The sequence below is a fragment of the Sander vitreus genome, chromosome 3 (assembly GCF_031162955.1).
Source record: "Sander vitreus isolate 19-12246 chromosome 3, sanVit1, whole genome shotgun sequence".
NCBI lineage: Eukaryota > Metazoa > Chordata > Actinopteri > Perciformes > Percidae > Sander > Sander vitreus.
Window position 1 is genome coordinate 18674746 of NC_135857.1, and position 21926 is coordinate 18696671.

The 21926-nt window shown below is 39.5% G+C and overlaps 1 protein-coding gene across 4 annotated transcripts in view; it reads right to left on the reverse strand.

The window, feature by feature from the left end:
• The window catches only part of dync2h1 (dynein cytoplasmic 2 heavy chain 1), a 108178-nt gene that overhangs the window by 61506 nt on the left and 24746 nt on the right, over nt 1–21926 (reverse strand). For 2 of the 4 annotated variants that reach the window (XM_078246350.1, XM_078246348.1), the window contains exons 36-60: nt 20439–20644; nt 19087–19269; nt 17890–18072; nt 17299–17522; nt 16808–16923; nt 14418–14617; nt 14107–14238; nt 13746–13878; nt 13304–13511; nt 13066–13195; nt 12542–12697; nt 12087–12346; nt 10552–10798; nt 10146–10297; nt 9790–9934; nt 9157–9259; nt 6911–7075; nt 5511–5635; nt 4776–5024; nt 4340–4448; nt 3623–3736; nt 2962–3104; nt 2454–2529; nt 1864–2024; nt 719–856 (exon numbers count right to left, since the gene is read on the reverse strand). In XM_078246350.1, the coding sequence (XP_078102476.1) occupies nt 719–856; nt 1864–2024; nt 2454–2529; nt 2962–3104; nt 3623–3736; nt 4340–4448; nt 4776–5024; nt 5511–5635; nt 6911–7075; nt 9157–9259; nt 9790–9934; nt 10146–10297; nt 10552–10798; nt 12087–12346; nt 12542–12697; nt 13066–13195; nt 13304–13511; nt 13746–13878; nt 14107–14238; nt 14418–14617; nt 16808–16923; nt 17299–17522; nt 17890–18072; nt 19087–19269; nt 20439–20644 (4058 nt within the window). Of the gene's footprint in view, nt 1–718; nt 857–1863; nt 2028–2453; nt 2530–2961; nt 3105–3622; nt 3737–4339; nt 4449–4775; nt 5025–5510; nt 5636–6910; nt 7076–9156; nt 9260–9789; nt 9935–10145; nt 10298–10551; nt 10799–12086; nt 12347–12541; nt 12698–13065; nt 13196–13303; nt 13512–13745; nt 13879–14106; nt 14239–14417; nt 14618–16807; nt 16924–17298; nt 17523–17889; nt 18073–19086; nt 19270–20438; nt 20645–21926 lie in introns of all 4 variants that reach the window. The other 2 variants (XM_078246349.1, XM_078246347.1) reach the window with 1 other exon arrangement.

The following is a 21926-nucleotide window of genomic DNA, read 5'->3' on the forward strand; positions in this document are numbered from 1 at the left end:
TCACTCTTCCATCTAGTTTGTTTCCATTCTTCATCTCTTTGTCCCAGTCCTCCTCCTTTCCTCCCTCCCTGCTGTCTCCATCTCAACAGGAGACATAGCTGCTACAGCCCAAAGGAATAAGTCTAGTCGTTAATTATCACTCTGCAAACTGAATCTGGTGACAGTTTTTCCTTCTTTTGTTACTTCTCTCTCCCTCCTTCACTCTATCTCACTCAAAACGCCAATTCCCCACAGAGAGAAAGACTGAAGGATATCATAACTAATTAACAGGGTTCAACTTTCTTTTTCCCTCCATACATCCTCCAGACAGAGCCAGCAGGAGGAAATGGAAACGTGGATATCAGGAGATAGAAAACTCTGGGTGAGAAGTCACAGAACAAACAAATACGCATAGGCATACAAACTAAATAAATAGCATATTCACAGCAGGGGAGACAGTCATGGGAAATCCAGAAAAGTACCTTGTATAATGCAATGCAGATGAGGAGGAAGAGTGAATGGGAGAGAGGCAAAAATAAAAAACTGGAAGAGAAGAGAAGAGAAGAGAAGAGAAGAGAAGAGAAGAGAGGAGGGCTAGCAGGGAGGAGGGCCGCAGTGAGAGCTTAGAGGAGGATGGATATAACTTGGAGGAGACATGAAACCCTACAGAACCTCTGACCTGCCTATACACTGACATACACAGTCACAAACGTACATAAACACATACACACATACAAACCTGCATGGAAGTGGTAATTTCCTGCAGGGCAGAATCTGCCTCTTGTTGTTTAGTCTTCAGCAGTGCACTCTGCTCTGCAGCCCGCCTTTTCAACTCATCTACCAATGCTTTAGCTTCATTCAGCTTAGAGACGCCTGCCTGCAGACACAAAGTCAAAGTCAAATGTAAGGTGTGAGAGATTTGAAATATGACTCAGAAGTGCAAGTTAAAAAGAACAACCTAGAAAACTCTATAGCAAGTTCAACAGTGCTTTTAATTCTAAGGGCAACTGCCCACTTACAGACATGGCATTTCCAATTAAGATAAGCCTTTATCCTTTAAGCCTTTATTTTTTTTGTTTATTAAAAACATTCAGTAATTAATAAATCAAGACAGACTGAAATCAGAGTTTATCAGTGCTCAACATTTTGGTATCTGCATGAAAAACATGCATTTCTGCCATTGTTTGTGAATAAATTAAGTTTTGCCAAAACGCTACAGGTACATACCGTACTACTAATAGGGTTGGAGGAATATACCGGTTTCCCAGTATACATTGGTATGAAAATTGAAGGTTATCATTCAGTGTATATTTGCCTAAAGTATTGAAAAAAGTATTTTATTTATTTTACTTATTTTCAAGAAGGAGACTTTTTACACATACTACCATTTTAAAATATGGTTTCAAGTTTCAATTATAGTAAAGCCAAATAAAACATTCTGTTTTCCATTCCTTTAAGGGTCACTGTAACTACTACTAATAATAATAATAATAATAATAAAATAATAATTGTGTAATACCGTATACCATGACATTTCTGAAGACGGTTGTCTTACTGTGAAAATCTCATACTCTTGCAACCGTAACTACTAATGACTGTTTTAGTTTAGTTCTACTTACCTCATACATACAATATCTGTGCTTCACAGCATAAGTTATTCAACAACACCATACTTTTACTCTTATATTTTGAGATACACAAAAAAAAACTTTTTATTTTATCTTACACTATGAAATTAACTTATGGAAAACAATCAAACAAACACTTGGTGTGAGTACTTTTCCATGCATCTTTGTTCTTTGCGCATATGGACCTTGTACTATACTGTACATTTTGTACAATTACTATACATATATGTATGTATGTATGTACAGTATATTGTACCTGCAGATGCTGCTGTCTCGTTGTGAGCTGGCTCTGCTTCCGGCTAAATAATGCAGTGTAAACATGCAGAAAGGCCATGTACTGTCTGGGTGTTGCACCATGTTCTCTGCATGACTCATGGACCATCAGGAACAAACGGCACAGGTCTCCCTGAGCAGGCCCTGCTGGGAGCAAAGGATGAGGAATATTGTAAGCACAAACAAATGTACAAGGTCAACTTCATAATATAAAACATAGCCAAACATAGCTAAAAACAATGTTATTGGGCTTCTGAGTTACTTCCCTATCAGAAAATGAAAAAGAATAAATAGTTGTATTTTAAAGGTGCAGAATGTATGGTTAACATACCTTCTTGCCATTGGTAGCAATTATTATTTATCCACTGATTATTTGCAGAAAAAAAAGTAATTTTCAGCTTTTGAAGTTACAGTATTGATATTGTAATTATGATAACTGGAAGACTGTAAGATTAAATTATCTACAAACTACATCCACAGACGAGTAGTACAATTACAACACAATTTAAAGCCAGCATACAATTTAAAATAAGAACAATTATACACCTTTGCTATAAGCACATGTGCTCCTACCTGAGCTTTTCCCCTTTGTGGCCCTTTCATTCTCCTCCCCTCCTCCTTCAGTCTTTGCCAGCAGCAGCTCAGGAATCTGACAAGGTACAGGTTTACACTCCAGATGTTAACGCATGCATTAAAAATGTTCTTATCTCATATGCATTTAAAAAATATTGTATTGTTTTTAATTTTAAATATCAGGTACCACAACTAAGAAAGTTTTCTTCTTCAGCCCTACATTTATAGGGTTAATATTGAATACAAAGCCACTGGATACTTGTAAAAAAGAATACAAGTATGTATGGGGCCATGGCAGAGTAACTGTTAGCTCGAAAGAGATATTATCAAAGTCTTGGCTGCATAAGTCTGTCTTTTCTCTCCGGGCAAAGGTAAATCTCCATACTCTCCATACACTTTTAGCAGGATTTATTAATCTTAAATACTGGTGTGAACTTTATCAGATATAATAGCTGCCTGATGTAATATCTGTTTTTGATCTTGTCACTGTACTTGTTCCTCCACTGACCTTCTTCATGCTGCTTTCAGACCATCCTTCCATCCACTGGACAGAACACTTGCGGTAGAAAGCTGGGTTGCTCTCACAGTTAATGGTGAAGTTAGAGTTGGAGCAGTCCATGATCAGAACAATGTGGAGATTCTGCTGGATTCCTAAGGTGGTGTGATACACAAAGAGTAGGACAATAGTTGGGAAATAAAAAGAGTGGAGGAGTTAATTACAAAGTGTCATTAGGGACACAGCAAATGAGCGGGAAACAGAGACAGTACAGGGCAATGTGAAGACAGGCACTCATTTTTGTGTCGCTAATATTGTCCTGACAGAGTTGGATAAGGAAGGTGAGCAGGAAGGTCTTTAGTGGGTATACTTTGACAATAATAGTCCTACTGAGTGTATTCTCTAGCAGCAACCTCTACCTCAGTGACACAACACCATTTCTAAAGTGAACACACCACTGCACAGCAGAGAAGCAGAGGAATACAGTCTGATACAATAACAGAAGAGAACAGATGAAACAATGGAAAAAAATGACACGTGTCGTAGACTTTTACTTTCGTAGACGGTGAGAAGAGGACCAGAGTACCACATATACCACATAGATGGACCAAAATAATGAATGATGGACAAACAGATAGAGGGACTGGGCTGCTGAAAAATATACAGTACTAACTGTGAGAAAAGTAGTTGTAGAGTGGTCCGGTGAATCCATCCTGGGAAGCAGCATCTTTGAGGGAGGCGAGAAGAGGTTCCAGTTCTTCTGGGGTGTACAGACCTGGAACTTCACCTGTAATATCACACACACACAAAGAAATGATGAAATGTTTCCTTACACACTAACATCTCTCAGAAGAAACTAAATACGTGGCCGGGTCAGCTCAGTGGGTAGAGCAGGCACACATATATTTAGCGGTTAATGCCTCGACGTAGAGGTCCAGGGTTCGACCCCGACCTGTGATGATTTCCTGCATGTCTTCCCCCTCTCTCTCCCCTGTCCTGTCCATTAAAGGCGGAAAAGCCCAAAAATAATCTTTAAAAAAAGAAGAAACTAAATACAAAATAGTAGGGCCAGGACCCACTGAAACTACAAACTGACTGTTGCAGTATCATTATTGCTAAAATTACCAGTGCATGGTGCCTTAAATGCTGACCAAAACAAGGGCTGCAATAGGAATGTGTCTGATACAGATTCTCGGCACACACACAACAAACAAGAAAGAAAAATACATGTATTTCCCAAAATGTCAAACTTTTCCTTAATTACTAACATTAACCTAATCCCAAATCTAACCTTAACCCTTAAAATAAATTGTAACACATTGAGATCGAAAAAGTCAAATATGTTCTCATAAAAATGGAAGGAAAAAACAAACAAAAACACAATATACACCTGATGACAGCAGGCTGTTGACCATCTCTAAGAAAGCTGGGTGAACAAACTGATAGTCTTCCAACAGTAGAACCACCTGTTGGCCCTCCAGGCCTGCCAGCTGCATCACCTACACATACAGTATGCATAAATAGACAATTATATGTTTGATATACATATAAAGACGACACACCACAGGTATACTGAGACTAACTATCTGTGCATTTACGCTTTAATTGTTACATACAGGTGCCATTCATTCAACAATCAAGTTGGCAATTTAAATCTGGAAAAAAAACAAAACATTATAGAATGTTGACAGGAAGATAGCTCAAAATAAAAAAAAATAAAAGCTTGTCAGTACAATCCAATTATCTCTAAGCGCTTTCTGCTAAAGTTGGTTAGCTTGGCACAATGTGAACCAGTTGAGCCAAGAAAAAAGACTATTCACTCTTACCGTCTTGAGATGATTGCTGAAATGCTTAAGATTATAACCCCGGGAGATTTGGGGCGTGAACAATGTGTATCCATGCATGTGCGACACCAAGCACGTGGCTGTGTGCCGACCCACTCCACTCCGGCCTGCCAGAAGCAGAGAGCCGCCAGGTCGGCTTAAGACCCGATCCACCCTGGACACAAAGTCACACACTTCCCAAAACAGGAGAAGATCCAGCTCCTTGTTATCACGGCTGTATAGCACTACTCCCTAGAGGAAGGAAAGGGAGGAACACACATGGGTGAGGAGCTGCACCACAGACATGCCAACATATACAATGAAATTAAAATAAGAATACAAAGAAACAGCCACATAAATGAGACACAGACATAAAAGCAGCAGCAGATAAAGAGAAGCAGAAGTATTCAGATCACTAAATTACTAAGGTAAAGTTGCAGTATCACCATGTAAAAGTACTTCATTACAGTAATGAAAGCAATGCTCTCATTATGCAGAATACCATCTTTTAGAGTCGTATTACTATAAAAGTGTTTTTTTTATCATATTAATAATGCATTAACAGCATTATAATGTTTTACCTAAGCAGTAAAAAGAGACAGTATAGTTAAGTACATCACTTAGAGATATTTAGTTACTGTACTACTGTATGTAAACACATATGTATGTGTGCATTCTGAATCCAACAGGCCTAACCACATAAACAACACCACAAGACAACAGTTCCTCACTGAGTACCTTCTGTACAACTTGTTTTAGGTCAGCAGAATCCAAACGTCCCAGTTGTTTACCATGAGGAGGTAGAGCCTGGCCTGGAGCCATGACAGCCCCTTCAGAGGCTCCCCATGTCACATAGAAACCATCTGCACACGGGAAATATTACAGACTGTTCGTAACACATCCACGTATGTTCACATCAAATGGCTTCTGTCTACATACAGTACTGGCTGTCTACAGAGGTGAGAAAAAATATACAAAAGAAGGAGCACTGTAAAGGAAAGTAATGTCACAAAAATGAACTCATACCAGTCAACTACAATGAGGTAAAATGTGTGTCTGAATGTTTAAACTGTGCGGTAGGCATTTTGAATTGTTTTCAAATCCCACAGCTAACATACCAGATGTTGTAGAGAAGCATGCATGTGTTTGTTTTGCAGGCGTACTGCACTTTTGGCCATCATTTGAAAGAGGCATTTCTCACTCAGGTTACAAATACCAGCATTAGCCAATGCTCTCTCACAGGTTAGACATAAATGCAGACTGCTTATGCCTAAAAGGGTGAGCAGATGACGATGGGATGTTCAAGAACAAAAGCTATCGCACTTGCAAGGTACTGCTCTGTCTCTGCAATCAATTGTCAGGTGCCGCATTCTGAGATATTGCAGTTTTGTGTCTTTTAGTTACTGAGCACTGGTGTCATACAGTATATATTACGCCATCTTTCTTTGGATGTTTTCTTTATACTGGCTTCCAATTTTAGATTGGATGAAGAAAACTGGCTATGGCTGGCTCTTGCCAGCATTTGGCAAGTATTTCTAGTGCTGTTTTGCAGATCATTACCAAGCATATATTAGAATTACTACATACATTTATATGTAAGGAGAGCGGGATCTGCATTTATCTTTTACTCTCATTTCTCTTTAGGTCCTGAGAGGACCTCCTGTACAGTGTGGACAACATTAGACATCCATCTGGTATGACTCATGATTCTTGTATGAGTTTGTTATGTCACAATAGGAGCTGGCAGGCAAGTGTAGCATTGGAGTCTGGCAAGCTCCAACCATGATTTAAAACCAGTTGCCAACATCACATGAGTTTTGTTTACAATTGTAAGTGGTTTGGAGTAGTCAAACCAATTGAAAAAAGGAAACATTTTATCAATGTTATGCTAAGAATGCCATAAATGCAGAGCTGTCAAAGAACAAAGCCAATCAAATATCGCTTTCATTCAGGGATGAGTGGCAACCTGAAAATCTTGGCATGAATTGCATCAAGCACTCAATTTGTAATTAAATTGTTCCTGCTTTGCCTTAATGTTGGGCTGTTGAATCCATCAGAGCCTGCAAACAGAAGTTTTGTTATGTGTATGTTTGATTTGAATAAAGGTGTATGCCAGCGAGAATAGAGCTATCTCCTACCAGTCATGTTGTCTAGAGCGTCAGAGCCCCAGTCTCCCCGTATGATGGAGGAGAGGATGTTATCAAAGGTGTGAAGGTCTTTGGAGGAAACTAGCCGGTCTCTAAACAGCCTCCTGGCCTCATATGCTACCACCTCCAACACGCTGTCTGTCACATTAGATTGAGCTAAAAAGAAATTCATGACACACACACACACAAACACACACACACACACACACACGCACGCACACGCACGCACACGCATGCACACGCACGCACACACACATACACACACACACACGCACACAGATATATTTGGATTAATACCAACAGGATATACACAAGATGAGATTTGTTGATTTAGTTTTAAATTTGTTTCTAATTAGAACCTTAAAACAACATTCAGCACAAAGACTAACTAAAACGTACAGTGATTCATCTGCAAAACATTTTTTTCTGTTACTCACGCCAAAATGCAATAAAAAAGTAAAAAAAAAAATGATAGACACAGTCACAAGCACAGTATTAACACTGTGACTTAGGCCTTATGAGTCAAAGGGCTGTTTTTGGTGAGATCAGGCATGACAAAAGCACCTCCCATGGTAAGACTAAATTTACTAAATTCCCTCAAGAATCAGCAGAGTGCTGCTCGCTAAAAAGAGCGCTACAGGGACAGGCCAGAATTGTGGTCTCATAGGCCACTGGCTTCAACGGGGTCTGTCACTTTATATAGAAAGAGCTTAAGAAGAGAGTCAAACAGAGTCACAATTGACACCCCAGGGTTTTCCTGGCATATTCAATTTTAAAGACCAAGAAGGAAAAGAAAACACTTAAAGTGGCAAGTTGTGCCTATGGCTTTCAAATGATTTACTTACCCAAAACCCACCTCTGGTGATTCTACTATCAAAACCAATAAGAAGTGGCTGATTCTTGATTTGAGAGTTCAAAAAATATGTTAACAATATTTTTTTTTTTTAAACACCACAACATGACCTCCTTATCATTTACATTGGGAAACGTACAGTCACGCTGTCCTAGGCACAAATTCAAAGTTAGTGTCATCTCCATTAAACTGAAAAGAAATTTTACTTAAACACAGAAATGAAACCTTTTCAGAAAAGAGAATAACATTTTGGCCCACACTTTTCACCTCTCCATTTGGTTTCGTTGTCGATGTTTCAATTTATTCTCTTTTGAAAATCTTCTGGGGATTTAATTCCCTGCACCACAAAGGAGACCAAGCAAGTGGTTGGGGGCAGCGGAAACAAGTTGTGAACACAGCATGGACATATCATCACCATTTACAGTAAGTTGATGTGTTGAACTTGTTTACAAAGGTGGCTTAGTTACACATCCAGCAGTTCCGGAGCAACATTAGGTTTCATCTGGAGATGTGTTTCTGGCCACCTGTCAAATGTAAGTCCAATGTTTACTCTCTTTTAGCTCTGTATTTGGTCTCTACCAACTCCTGAGGGAAATATTTGGCTTTTTAGCTGCTAAATGCTTGACTATGTTCACCAGCTAGTAGCTAACTGCTAACTGTGTCCTACTGTTTAGGTGCTTGGGTTTTTAGAGATCACATGCACACTCAAACTCACCACATACAACAACACATTTACAGAACAAGGATGAACAGAGTTTTTTTTTTTACATACCAAAAAGAAGGTAAGCAGCAAGAGAGGAAAAGAAGGAGGAAGAAGCAAGAGCAAGTTAAAAAATGATGAGCATAGGAAAAGAGAAGTTTGTCCGCTGACGCGTTTAATTAAAATAAATGATTGGACTCACTATCACAGCAGGAACACATTGCAGAAGGAGAGAAAGAGTGACAGAGGAAAGTTGAAAGGACAGCAAAGGGAGAGGGTGATAAAAGAGGGGAACAGAGACGAGTGACAGAGAGGAAGTGAGGAGAGAGAGAAGAGAGGAAAGATTGAATAAGAAAAAGGTGAGAGTTGGAGACAGTAGCTCTGAGCTAAAAGAATACTGACAAGAAACTAAGCCACATGATTATGACATAAAAACTGACAGAGTTATTAATGCTATGTTCCTCAGTGGCAGCAAAATTATGTAAGAACTGTGAGGAGAATTTGTAGAAAATAAGTGGTTTCATTCAATCCAACTTTCAGTTTTTGTTTGCATACTGCAGTGCCTCTGTCCCAATAAAGGTTCTTACTGGTTCCCTAACTTAGAGAAGGTTTAAGTTTCCCTGGTCATTACATCAATATTATACATATTAATATGTGTGCATTCTTGCAAGTGTGTTTGGTTACCTGCAGTGAGGTCATATCGCAGCAGGCTGAGGACCCATTCTGTGAGGATACAGGGGGTAAATAGGTAGTGGCTGTGGTCATCCACTGTAAACTTGGCTTTCACCTGAGATTAAAGATACATAGGGAGATAGATGATACATACATATGTAATCACTGGCATAAAAGTCATATTATATTATTATATTTAACCTCTAAAAGCACAATCTGCGTGCCATCCATAGTTGCAATTTGGAACTAGTGATTGCCTGTACAATGTCCTAGATAAAATTAAACGGTTCTCCTGCAGATCGCATGGGTCTAGGTTCTGTTAAATGTCTTTGTAATTTAGTGGTATATTGCCATTTTGCTGAAAAACGGCAATATACCAACAGCATATAAATGTTTGCCCTGTCACCCAACCTTTACATACAGTACAACCTTTGCTGGAAGAGGCTCCCTGATAGACAACAAACAAATGTATCCAATTATCACTTGAAACATTTGTCACTTTAATTAAGTGTGATACACAGTAACTTCATGAAGTTAAATTAAGGAGCCAGATATGCTAATATTTCTGCTTTAAATATCTCAGGCAAGCCTATATTGCTACAAATAAAAATGTGAATAAGAATAAAATCTTCTCCAAGTCAATACCTGTTCATAGAGCTGCACAAGAGACCCAGCCAGCTGGTGTGTTTTCCCTGTGCTGGCCCAGGATGCCTGGCTGCCCAAGCTATGCTGGAGAACTGGCTGCAGGTATGCTGAGTAGATAGTCTGCAGCTGCTCCCTGTCTGGATAGCTAAAGGCAGAGGCAAAGAGGCAGAGAAACAGATGGATGTAGGAAAATAAAAATAGAAGGGATCAGGGTCAGGGTTAGAGGGAGGCCAACAGTGAAACAGAGAGAAAGAAGAAAAGATGATGGGAAACTAAATTTAAAAGGCATGTATGTAAATACATGTGTAATTGCAGGCTGTTTGGCAATATGTAAAGTACATTTGCAACATACTTACTCTATAGTGCAAACGCGAACTATAGATGAGAAGCGGGAGGTGAGCGAATGGCTCCCTACAGCACCCCCTGTTGACATGGAGGCCACCACCTGAATGTTCTCAAGACTCACCCAGTCCAGATTTTCATCATAGAATCCCTTATATGTCAAAACCTGGAGGAAAGACAGAGAAAGAGATGAGAAATGGAATTAAGAAGGTGGAAGAAATAGGAGACTTGAGAGAAAAAATGCATTTATTAAAGGGCTCAAAACATCTGTAAGAGAGACTCCAAGTACCTTCGATTATATATGAAACAGCCCTGAACCCTCACTGATGTGCTAGGAATCAGTGTCATAGTCTTCTTTTTTCCCCTCCATTTACTAATTTGTTCGCTTATCTGTATGCCTTTTTTATGGCTCATTTCTACCTGTTGCAGGAAGGCAGTGAGGTTGCTGGTCCCCCATTTGTCAGGTTTAGGTAGGTTGATGTCTTTTAAGTAGAGCACCAGGTTCTCACAGTCTTTGGGTCTAAAGACTCGACCGGTGTTTGAGCTGAGCAACAGGCAGGTCTGACCGAGCTTTTGTAGGACATGGCGTGATGAAGTCTGGGCACTGCAGTGAACCACGGCAACTTGGGTGGACCGCAGCTGAGAAAAGGCGTAGCGCAGGAGCATGCTAGACAGAAAATAATAAATACAAAAAAGGTCAAGAAACACACAGGGACTTTTTAGAAGGTGTGGCCAGACAACAACTTCAGCTAAATCAATAAATGTTGTGACTCTTATACATCTCATTTATGTTTAGGATGGTGCCAGGACCACATGAAATGATGAGAGGAAGAAATGAGTGTTAGTGCTTTAGTTATTTTGGGATCTAGAGAACAATGTTTGTCAGAACAAACCCAAAGGCAAAGAGAGACATTGAGAGGGCGCAATTGAAAAGTAAATGATGTGCATTCATGTACATGTACACCCAGTCCAATGAATGTGCGTGTAAATTAATTAGATGTTCTTTTATCAGAAGAGTAAGCTGACAAACCCAGTGCCTCAATGGCACAGTGACCTTTCAGCCGAAGTGAGGCAAGACAAGAGGACGAGAAAAGGAGACATTGAGTGAGACTCAACTGAAGTGTAAAAGGCAAACTGAGTGACCCTTGTTCATCAAACCCCTGGGGAGGGAAGCAATTATTTCTGAGAGAACGACTCTGTGTAGTGTGTACACATGCACAAGCCCGAGCACATACACACAGATCTGATCCTTATTCTGACTTGTCAACGCTTTTACACGAAAGTTCAAGTCTTGAATAAAAGAAGCCTTGATATCAGTGACTGTGTGCTTGTACCATTTTAAGTGTCCACATTTGAGTGCCTCTGCCTCACAATCCATAATGCAAACTTTGTTTTTGAGTTTGTGTGCAATCTCTACGATAACGTATGCACACACTACCGGTCAAAAGTTTGGGGTCACTTAGAAATTTCCATTCCACTCCATTCCAGACAGAATACCAGCTGAGATCAGTTGCATTGTTTTTTTTAATCAAGGCAGCAGTTTTCAGATTACATTATGTGCTTACATAATTGCAAAAGGGTTCTCCAATGTTTTCTCAGTTAGGCTTTTAAAATGATATCAGATTAGTAAACAGAATGTGCCTTTGGAACATTGGATGAATGGTTGATAATGGGCAATGTAGATATTGCATTAAAGATCAGCCACTTCTTTCTACAACAGTCGAGAACCCTTTTGTAATTATGTAAGCACATAATGTAATCTGAAAACTGCTGCCCTGATTTAAAAAACAATGCAACTGATCTCAGCTGGTATTCTGTCTGGAATGGAGTGGAATGGAAATTTCTATGTGAACCCAAACGTTTGACCGGTAGTATATATATATATATATATATATATCCCCATATACATAATATAGAAAGTATGCATGCATGCATCTCTGCTTGTGTGTAATTACCCCTTTCCGCAGCCCTCTGGGCCTACCACCATGAAGGGCTGCCTGTGCTGAGCGGTGAGCCACGGGGAGAAGCAGTGCAGACCTCTCTGCATGTCTGGAGTCTCAATAACAGGTAGTGTGTGTGTATGAGAGAGCTGTTCCAGTGAGAGACCCTCAGGACGATGGAATGTATAGGCTGCTAGATGGCCCCTGTCATAGTCATAGTAGGTATCGAGTGGTTTTTTGGTGTCTGGAGGGCTTTCCCTGGCCCAGCTCAGCAACTACAGAAGTACAAAGAAATATTAGATATCTTTCTGAGTAGTGGCATTACAACATTTTTTTATCAGTTACAGCTAATAAGACTTACTGTACAGGTCTTTAAGTTTGAGACATGAATAACATCAAATCTAATCTAAAACTAAACTATTCTTACGGTCACCCGCTGCCCATGTAAAAACACACACAGGGGTCCTCACCTCTTTGGAAAACTCCTGTCTTGTTTTGAGGTTGAGGTTTCCTCCTAAACCCCTTAGAAGACCAACGATGAACTGACCTCTCTCTGTCACACCATTGAGGTGTGACAGACCATTGAAAACTGTACCCACTAGACTAGTCTCCACCACAAAGTCATTCTGATGAAAGCAGAGAAGAAAAGAAGGGGATATACAAGTTTGAATTAAAAATCAACAAATATTTTGGAATAAATGTAGTGAAAACAAGAGAAAAACACTATATAAGTGTTACTTAACTAAATAGGACCTGATAACTAAAGCCTGCTGCTGACACACTCTTATAATGTCAGCAATTAAATACAATATAATGAACATTGGTCAGTATATGTTGACGTCATTTATTCAGAAAGTCTTATATTTTGGTCACCAAAATGGCCATGTGTTGACATACACAGAAAACATTGCTACATGTTGTTCAGTGTATGCAGTGTGTGCATGTCAAAAAAAACTGTTGCCAGTGTGTAGAAGTAAGATAGAACAAAGGTTACCTGTTTGAGGACCCAGTCCAGGGCTCGTTGAAAGTAGTCTCCCAGCCAGTTTTCTAGGTTACTGCAACACTCCTCTGGCTGACCCCTTAACCACGACTTCACTAAGGCACCCACATCAATGTCCTCATCGCTAAAATTATAAGTGGGGAAAAAGCGGAGGTAAAAACAGTGAGACAAGCTAGTTACAAATAGATGGAATTTGATACACTTAAAACCCTGTCTGCATAGGCTGACTGACCTGAGAAAGATCATTCCCATGCGGGATATGGTGGCTGGTGAGGCACAGCTAAGGTCGTGAGTCTCAAACAGGAAGTTAACATTGGGTCCAAACTGGATGCGTTCTCCACTGGGCATGGTTAACAGCCGATTATCATCAAGCACAGAGTTCAGACTCTCAATCCACTCTGGGTCGATGTCACCGTCACACACAATCCATGAGCTCACCCCTAGAAAACACAAAAATACAATTACATATATAATGTAGTACATCAACCTCAATACATACAGTGCAGAGTATAACAAATGTTTAGGCTTACTGTATCTAGTCCTTGTAAAGTGTAGTGGTCTACTTTAACTTTTCCAGTTAATGTAGACTTCATCCAAGTTATCAAAGTCTGGTTAAGCAAGACAGACTATCAATGACCTATTTGCAACATTTGAGTGGTGTCTCTCTTTCTTACCCTGTGGTTCTTTGACCACATTCCTGGCACTATGTGTGAGTACGCCATCAGCCCATTCTCTGGTGTCCATGTCTATATGTCCCAGCAGCTGTTGCCTGGGCATGGCCTTAGGATTCATTGTGTACTGCTTCACCTACAAAAATACAGCATTAAGTGACGATTTTTTTTTTAACTGACCCATAAACTCTCAAATACATGCTTTTTTCATACTCCTTCATATGTTAAATCGTTTTGAAACCTTACAAAATGTAAATTTACAGCATTTTGAATATATTATTATAAGTTTTATAATGAATTAGGTTTAATAAACAGTATGTCTCGATGAATGAAAATCCAGATAGGCGGTTTGTCTCTTACTCACCACTTTGCCTGTCTTGCTGAGAGCAGCCCTAAGCATCCTCCAGAGTGTAGACTTGCCTGCTCCGCTTGGCCCTACGACGACTACGCCCATGCGTTGTCTCAGCTGTTCATTCAGCTCCAATGCCTTTTTCAGCTACGCAGAGGAAAAGCAGTCAGCAATTTATCAACGATGTTTTCACCACCTTTCTAACAAACTATCCAACTGTTGTCTCTGCTAATGTTAAAGACTTTTGCAGAATAGTGTGTATGTCATGTATCATGACAATAATATGTGTATATTCGGCTAATAAATCAATGTCTTCGTACACACACCTGGCTGGGTATAAGTTCAAGTTGTGCCTCCTTGTAGACTTGTTCCAGTGCATGCATTAGTATCTGGTCCTCCACATCGGTGAAATTAACCCCAGAGAAGACATCTCTGACGAGAGCATCAAACCGGGAGCAATCGGAAAATGTCAGCTTGGACATGGTGTTCAGTCTCAATGCCTGCACCACCAGACTACTCTCCTGAACTACATGTAGATGAAAAAGATTGATTTATTTAAATAGGATAGGCATGTAAAAAATACTTCAATAAGGATATAATAAAAAATATAAAATTGCTTTATACTTGTGCACAATGACTTTATGCTAAAAGAGAATCAAAGAAATAACACAGGGTTGATGGAGAAAAACACAAGGTTATGACAATTAACATGTCCAGTCATTATTCTTTTGCTCTTGCACATGCCCCCTGTTATAAAAGTGCTAATTACCAAAGCCTGTCATGATTTAAGAGTTTGTCAATACTGTTCTTTTCTCCAAAGATGTTGGCCTCCCCTGCAGGAACAAATGTGTTGCAGAGAGGAACACTTGGCCAGATTACACACAGAGACAAACAGAAGAAAACCTTGGGGACTCATCGACAGACAGGTGCTGTGTGTGTGTGTATACATCCAAGGTGTGTATGTGTTGGTGTGTGTTGGAAAAAATAAAAAGGGGGGTGGAGAAGAGGATTTGAAAGAGATAGAGGGATGTGTTAAAGAAAAGTCAGAGGAAAATTAAGCAGGAGATATGGGCGAAAGTATTGAAAAACAGCGACATGAAGGGGAGATGGGGGTGGGAAATAGAGTGCAGCGAGCGAGAGAACAAGTGAGATGAGAGCAGCATCGACAGCCAGGAATCAGAGAGAGAGCTACCAAGAGGTCAGAAGGAGGTGGAGAAATAGGTACTGAAGAGGTAAACAACTGAACTCTGGCAAAGTGTTTGGTAAGGATAGAAAGAAGAAGGACAAAAGTACAGACAAGCGAAAAGTCTTTTAAGAGGAGAAATATGGACTAAGCGTCAATTGATGGCATGTCTGTATTAGAGGATTTAGAGGGCAAGGACAGCCGATACAGAGAGGAAGTGCTGGTCAATAAAGCCTTTTGATGTTCAAGTACACTCATGCATAGTGTTTCTCAAACTGCAGGATAAGCATCTCCAAACCACCTGCATTTTCACTATCACCTTATCCTCTAATCCTTTTCATCAGCTTTTTATTTCTGAGGTCAGAAGCTTACTATCAGTGCAACCGTTTCAGCACTTCTCAGCGGACACATATTAGAGACACTTTCACCAAATGACCAAAAAGTACGCTTTTGGATTATTGACTTTTTGTGGAGGGAAAAAATTGTATTGGAACCTTTAAACTAAACCCATACATTGCAGGGACATTATTAGCTACTATGTCAATATATTGTAGTACAGTCAGTTTGACTGTTCTGTTAAACAATGAATATGTGAATATATGAGAAAAATCACATGTAGACATCTTTTGATTTGAACCACTGCTGCATGTAAAATGGCCATTTAGTCTTTTGTAAACATTTATGTTACTTGATAGACTTATCTTTTCCATCTACGAAGCATGAATACATTCTCTTCCTCCTAACTTTCTTGTCACTCTCCACTATTGAAAAGCCTCACAGAAAAATTGTACCTTAAAGGAACATGCCGACTTATTGGGACGTTAGCTTATTCACCGTAACCCCCAGAGTTAGATAAGTCCATGCATACCCTTCTCATTTCCGTGCGTGTCGTAACTCTGTCTGATGCACCCACCGCTAGCCTAGTTAGCACAGATCCTGAAGGTAACCGGCTCCATCTAGCCTACTGCTCACACTAAGTGACAAAATAACGCCAACATTTTCCTATTTACATGTTGTGATTTGTATACATACTGGGAACTATTTTTTCAGAAAGCGAAGCACTGCTAATTGGGTGGAGTGATTAGCGTAACACCTGAAAAGCACCATTGTTACTCCCTGCTCCTCACCACAGGGCGTCTCAGGTGCTGTGAGCAAATCTCTCGGCCCAATTAGCAGTGCTTCGCCTTCTGAAAATATAGTTCCCAGTATGTATACGGTTAGAAGATGGCTGTGTCTCATGTGACCTTGTTATTTGTACACGCTGTGACTATACAAGTCACAACATGTAAATAGGAAAATGTTGGCGTTATTTTGTAATTTATTGGGAGCAGTAGGCTAGATGGAGCCGGTTACCTCCAGGATCTGTGCTAAGCTAGGCTAGCGGTGGGTGCATCAGACAGAGTTACGACATGCACGGAGATGAGAAGGGTATATATGGACTTATCTAACTCTGGAGGTTACGGTGAATAAGCTAAAGTCCCAATAAGTCGGGATGTTCCTTTAAAACAAAAAAATAGCCAGCAGGGGTCTTACTCTTGTCCTTGTCATGACTCCTCCTCTGTTGCTGCAGGAGACTGCCACAGGCCTTTAGCACCGTCTTCAGAGCACGCAAACCCCAGTCATAGTGCTGCTGGGGAGTCAACAGCTCCCTGGACACAAACGTAAAAGCACATTTTCACACATATTCACAGATTCTAAATTGACTGTAGTATTGGTTGTAGTTCTAAGGGGCGGGAGGGAGAGGATAACATATCCACAAAATGCATATATTGCAATCCACTGTAGTGGCAGTGTAAATAATTTCAAATAAATTCAACACCCATAGCATGATTTGGTTTGGAACACAAAAAACACCACTTTGTGAACCACACAGACATAAAGACCAGATAGGTAACACAGGTCACACACACATACTGTATAGTTAGTACTCTGGTGATAGGTTTATGGACAATGTAATAAATCTTATATTCATACTCCATCCAACCTCAAACCAAACCCAAAAGACTCAACTTAACAATTTCTACCTGGCCAGGTTAAAAATTGCAACCAGTTTGCGTCCCAGCATTTCTCCGTTTTTGAAGCCCTCAGAGTAGAGGATGACCTCAGCAATGAGCTCATTGTCTGGCCTGCTCATGGCCACAGGCCTGAACAGCTGCTTTAGGTTGTCTGGAAGCTTCTGTCTGCCTCCGTATCCTTTTCCTGCCGGGTTTAATGTGATGAAGACCCCAGAGTTTGGGTTCAATTCCACCTGGATGACAATGGGAGAAGAAGGAAACATTATCCTCATTAATATGTGTTGTATACAAGCATGAATCTAGTTTTATCAATTGCTTGATAATTAATGACCCGACCAACTTTTCGACTATGGATGAATAAATAATTGATTAATTGACAGACTGATTTGACAAAAAGGCAAAGACTGAAGCTTAAAGGTAAAACCTTGCACGGTGTGTCTAAGTATGCGTGTATATACAGTACAAGCCAGTGAATTAAACCGAAATATATAATAATTGAGAATTAGGTGCAAAAAGTGGGCTTGAGATACACTATTCTTTGTTGGCATCAGAACTTGGAAACATTAATGAGTTTGTCTGCATCTTTTCTTATTTTCTTACCTCCTTCCCCAGCAGTTCACATGTGTTCTTGTGATGTTTAAGGGAGTCTTGAATGGCCTGAATCTGCATTGAAACTGCAGACAATACCGCCTCCTCTAAGCGGTTAAACTCGTCAAAGCAGCCCCATGCTCCACACTTCACCAAGCCCACAAAGATTCGTCCCATTGACTTCACATCGATACCCTGAAAAACAGACGGATGCAAACCAGACAAAAAGATCTTCTAGTGTGTTTTCATTGGTAGTTGTTCTCAATTACCAGTCTTGTTTTCTGTGTGGTCACAAGTTGAATAATCAGATGTATGCAGTGCACATTGGCATACCAGGCATATGTTCTCATCATATGTACAGTCATGTGAAAAAATTAGGACACCCATGCTAAAGTTGACTAAAAAGAGGAATACAAAAATAATCTTTAGGAAATTGATCTTAATGCCTTAATTAAAAAAATTAAGAAAAATCCAATCTTTAAGGACACCAATTTTCTTCAAGAATGAATAATGTATCGTAAATAAATAAATGTTCTTCCTTAAAATACAGGGGGCATAAGTAAGTACACCACTATGTTAAAGTCCCATAGAGGCAGGCAGATTTTTATTTTTAAAGGCCAGTTATTTCATGGATCCAGGATACTATGCATCCTGATAAAGTTCCCTTGGCCTTTGGAATTAAAATAGCCCCCCATCATCACATCCCCTTCACCATACCTAGAGATTGGCATGGTTTTATTTCAGTTAGCCTAAGCTGGTTGGATTTATGGAAAGTACCCCATGCCAATCTCTAGGTATGGTGAAGGGTATGTGATGATGTGGGGCTATTTTAATTCCAAAGGCCAAGGGAACTTTATCAGGATGCATAGTATCCTGGATCCATGAAATAACTGGCCTTTAAAAATAAAAATCTGCCTGCCTCTATGGGAATTTAACATAGGGGTTTACTTACTTATGCCCCCTGTATTTTAAGGAAGAACATTTATTTATTTATGATACATTATTCATTCACAAAGAAAATTGGTGTCCTTAAAGATTGGATTTTTCCTAATTTTTCCTAAAATTTCCTAAAGATTATTTTTTTATTCCTCTTTTTAGTCAACTTTAGCATGGGTGTCCTAATTTGTTCACATGACTGTATGTCAGAATAATGATTACTAATACTTGAAAGTTTGGGCCATCACATACTCTTTCGAAGCATCTTAATACCTCATCACAGTTGAACACCAGCACTTGGCGTCCGAACAGCCCTCCCAGGGCTTTGACCGATTCAGTCTTGCCTGTGCCAGCGGGCCCATAGGGGTTTCCCCCAAGTCCCATCTTCATGGCCTGGGTCAGAGTCAGGTAGCACTTATCAGTCAGTGGAGTGTGCACCAGCTTAGCCGCATTCCCCTGGAAGACCGGAGAGATAGGGTTGAGAAGGCAGTGACCGATAAAAAGAGCAAAAAAGTGACAGAAACAGTGAGATAGCCAGACAGGAGTAAAGATATAGCAAGTGAGGGTGTAGGGGCACAAGAAAGGGGGGAAAGAAGTCAGCAGAGGATAAAGACAAACAGACAAATGATGGATTAAGAAAGGAAGGATTAAAAAACAAATTAAGAACAAGCAAAGAAAATGAATATTAGTGAGACTGAGTCAAGCTTGTGTTATTTTAAAGGGACTGCAGAGGGAAAATAAAGCAAGGTATCTTCAGTGCTCCTCATCTTTGCGTGCCCCCCAAAGGTAAAAAAAAAAATAAGACGTACAACTACATTCCTGGAACATAAAACTTTTTTGTGTGAGAGCCTGAATGAGTAACAAGGTGGCAATGTCTTAAAGCATTCAAATTCCTGTAAAATTTTAATTCACTACTGAAACCAGTTCATCCTAAATTATTTTAGGAATTGTGGTAGCATCAGTGGAGGCGCTTGAAAAGACACATAACCTGCAAATTCAAGTTGTCTTCCTGTTTACAATACAACACTGATGCCCAGAACTATTTATAACTCAATTGTTGTTGTGGATTTGGTTAAGTAAGGCATGTACAAATGTGTATGGGTGCCTGATACTACATTGTGTGGTACTACAACTTGACTATGGTATGTACAGTATGCACTATTTTGGCAAAATAGACGTGCATGCATGAGCACTTTTTCATCACATTTGTTGATGATATTGATTGCATGTACAGTATTTGACCATATAACAAGTGTTTCAGGTGGCTGAAATGTGAATTATGAATGTGAGACAACTAATTAGAAAGTCAATCTACAAAGAATGAATCGATCCCATTCAGGCGATAAATAAACAATTATTATAAATAATCATTTATCAAGAAAAAAATACACATTTTCTAATTACACACATTTTTTACCTTACAATAAGTTGCAAATGTGTGTTGCTTAACTCCCTTTTAAGTCATTAAAGATTGAATACTAAGTAAGCATATTAAATTACCACTTTGGACTCTATCTTTTGATTTTATAATGCTGGATGATCCGGAAAGAAGTGTCTAATAAAGTGTGTGTTTTGGAGTGTAAAAAAAGAGAGTGTATCCAACTGATATCTACATGCTAACACACCTGGTATTCATATGTATAGCTGAATTGTGCATCCACCATATGTATGAGGCAACATCTGTCTGTTCCCATGTAGACGCGAAGCTGCTTCTTCCAGGCCCAGGCATCAGGGCTGCTAACCTCTGCCTGGTTAAGTTGCTTTACAACGCTGATATTGTGAATAATATCCAGGATCAAAGCCTTCAGCTTCAGCTGCAGGACACTGGACTCTGTACAGGAAGACATGCATGAATATCAGGATGGCAGAATTGGTAAAGTTATGCAAATAACAAACTTGATTATAAATGTGGATGGTGTTTGTAAATGTCATATACAGTTTTCAACAAGGTCAAACATATTTGGCATTTGCAATAAAAAAAGATACATATACACAGTAGTAAACACAAACTTTTGTATCATCAAATAGTGTACACAGTGCTGTATAAGCCTCTTTATAGTCATGTTGGTTCAAAGCAGAAACCTGCATTTCTTTCAAATCCAATATCATATCTCAGTAATGTAATTTTATCTGTCTCGATTGATTATCTTCTAATAATAATTGAATAAATATGTAAGAATCTTATTAACATCTACTTAGTGGTCATTAGGTAACCCCACCCAGCACCTTTTTTGCTGCTTTGCTGTAAATAGATGGTAGGCGTTCATTGTAAGCATACAGAATGGCAATGGCGTTTATATTATAATAAAGTAGTAGCTTTTGTCAGTTGTAACGAAAGCTGTTTAAAGTAAAAATGCAGAATTGTATTTATTGGTGAGTAAAATCGGGACCACTCACTGTGTAAACAAACAATTAAGAAAGTCATATAAAAGAAAGATGCACTTGAGGCTTGTGTCTGACAGCCCTAATTATTTAGTACCCTGTGTAGCTTGAGTATAAACTGTAAACGGACTGCATTTATATAGCGCTTTTCTAGTCTCCTCAAAGCGCTTTACACACTACAGACACCATTCACCCCACTCACACACACATTCATACACTGGTGGTCGAGCATCGGGAGCAATTCAGGGTTCAGTGTCTTGCCCGAGGACACTTCGACATGTAGACCAGAGATCAAACCACCGACCTTCCAATTGGTGGACGACCGCTCTACCTCCTGAGCAACAGGCCCCCCACATGCATACACATATGGATACATAAAATTACTAGTTTAATGGCCCATATAAAGTATAATCAATAGAACCTTTCCAGCAACAACCCCAAAAACAAAAACAGTAGGGCAAAAGTATCTTACATAGAAGATCTTTCAATCATACATCTTCACTGTGGATTACTTTTCTATATATATCTATATATCTATCTATCTATCTATCTAACTATCTATCTATCTCTGAAGTTGGGATTTCATATTCTAAATTATAGTGGGTCCAATTGTTATGTACCAAGTAGGGGCTAAGAATGCATTGTGTGTAGGAATGCATAAGTGTAGCGTAGCCACAGATGCATGAAAAATATGTTGCCAAATGAACACCATCTTGTCTTGTCTCTGTGCC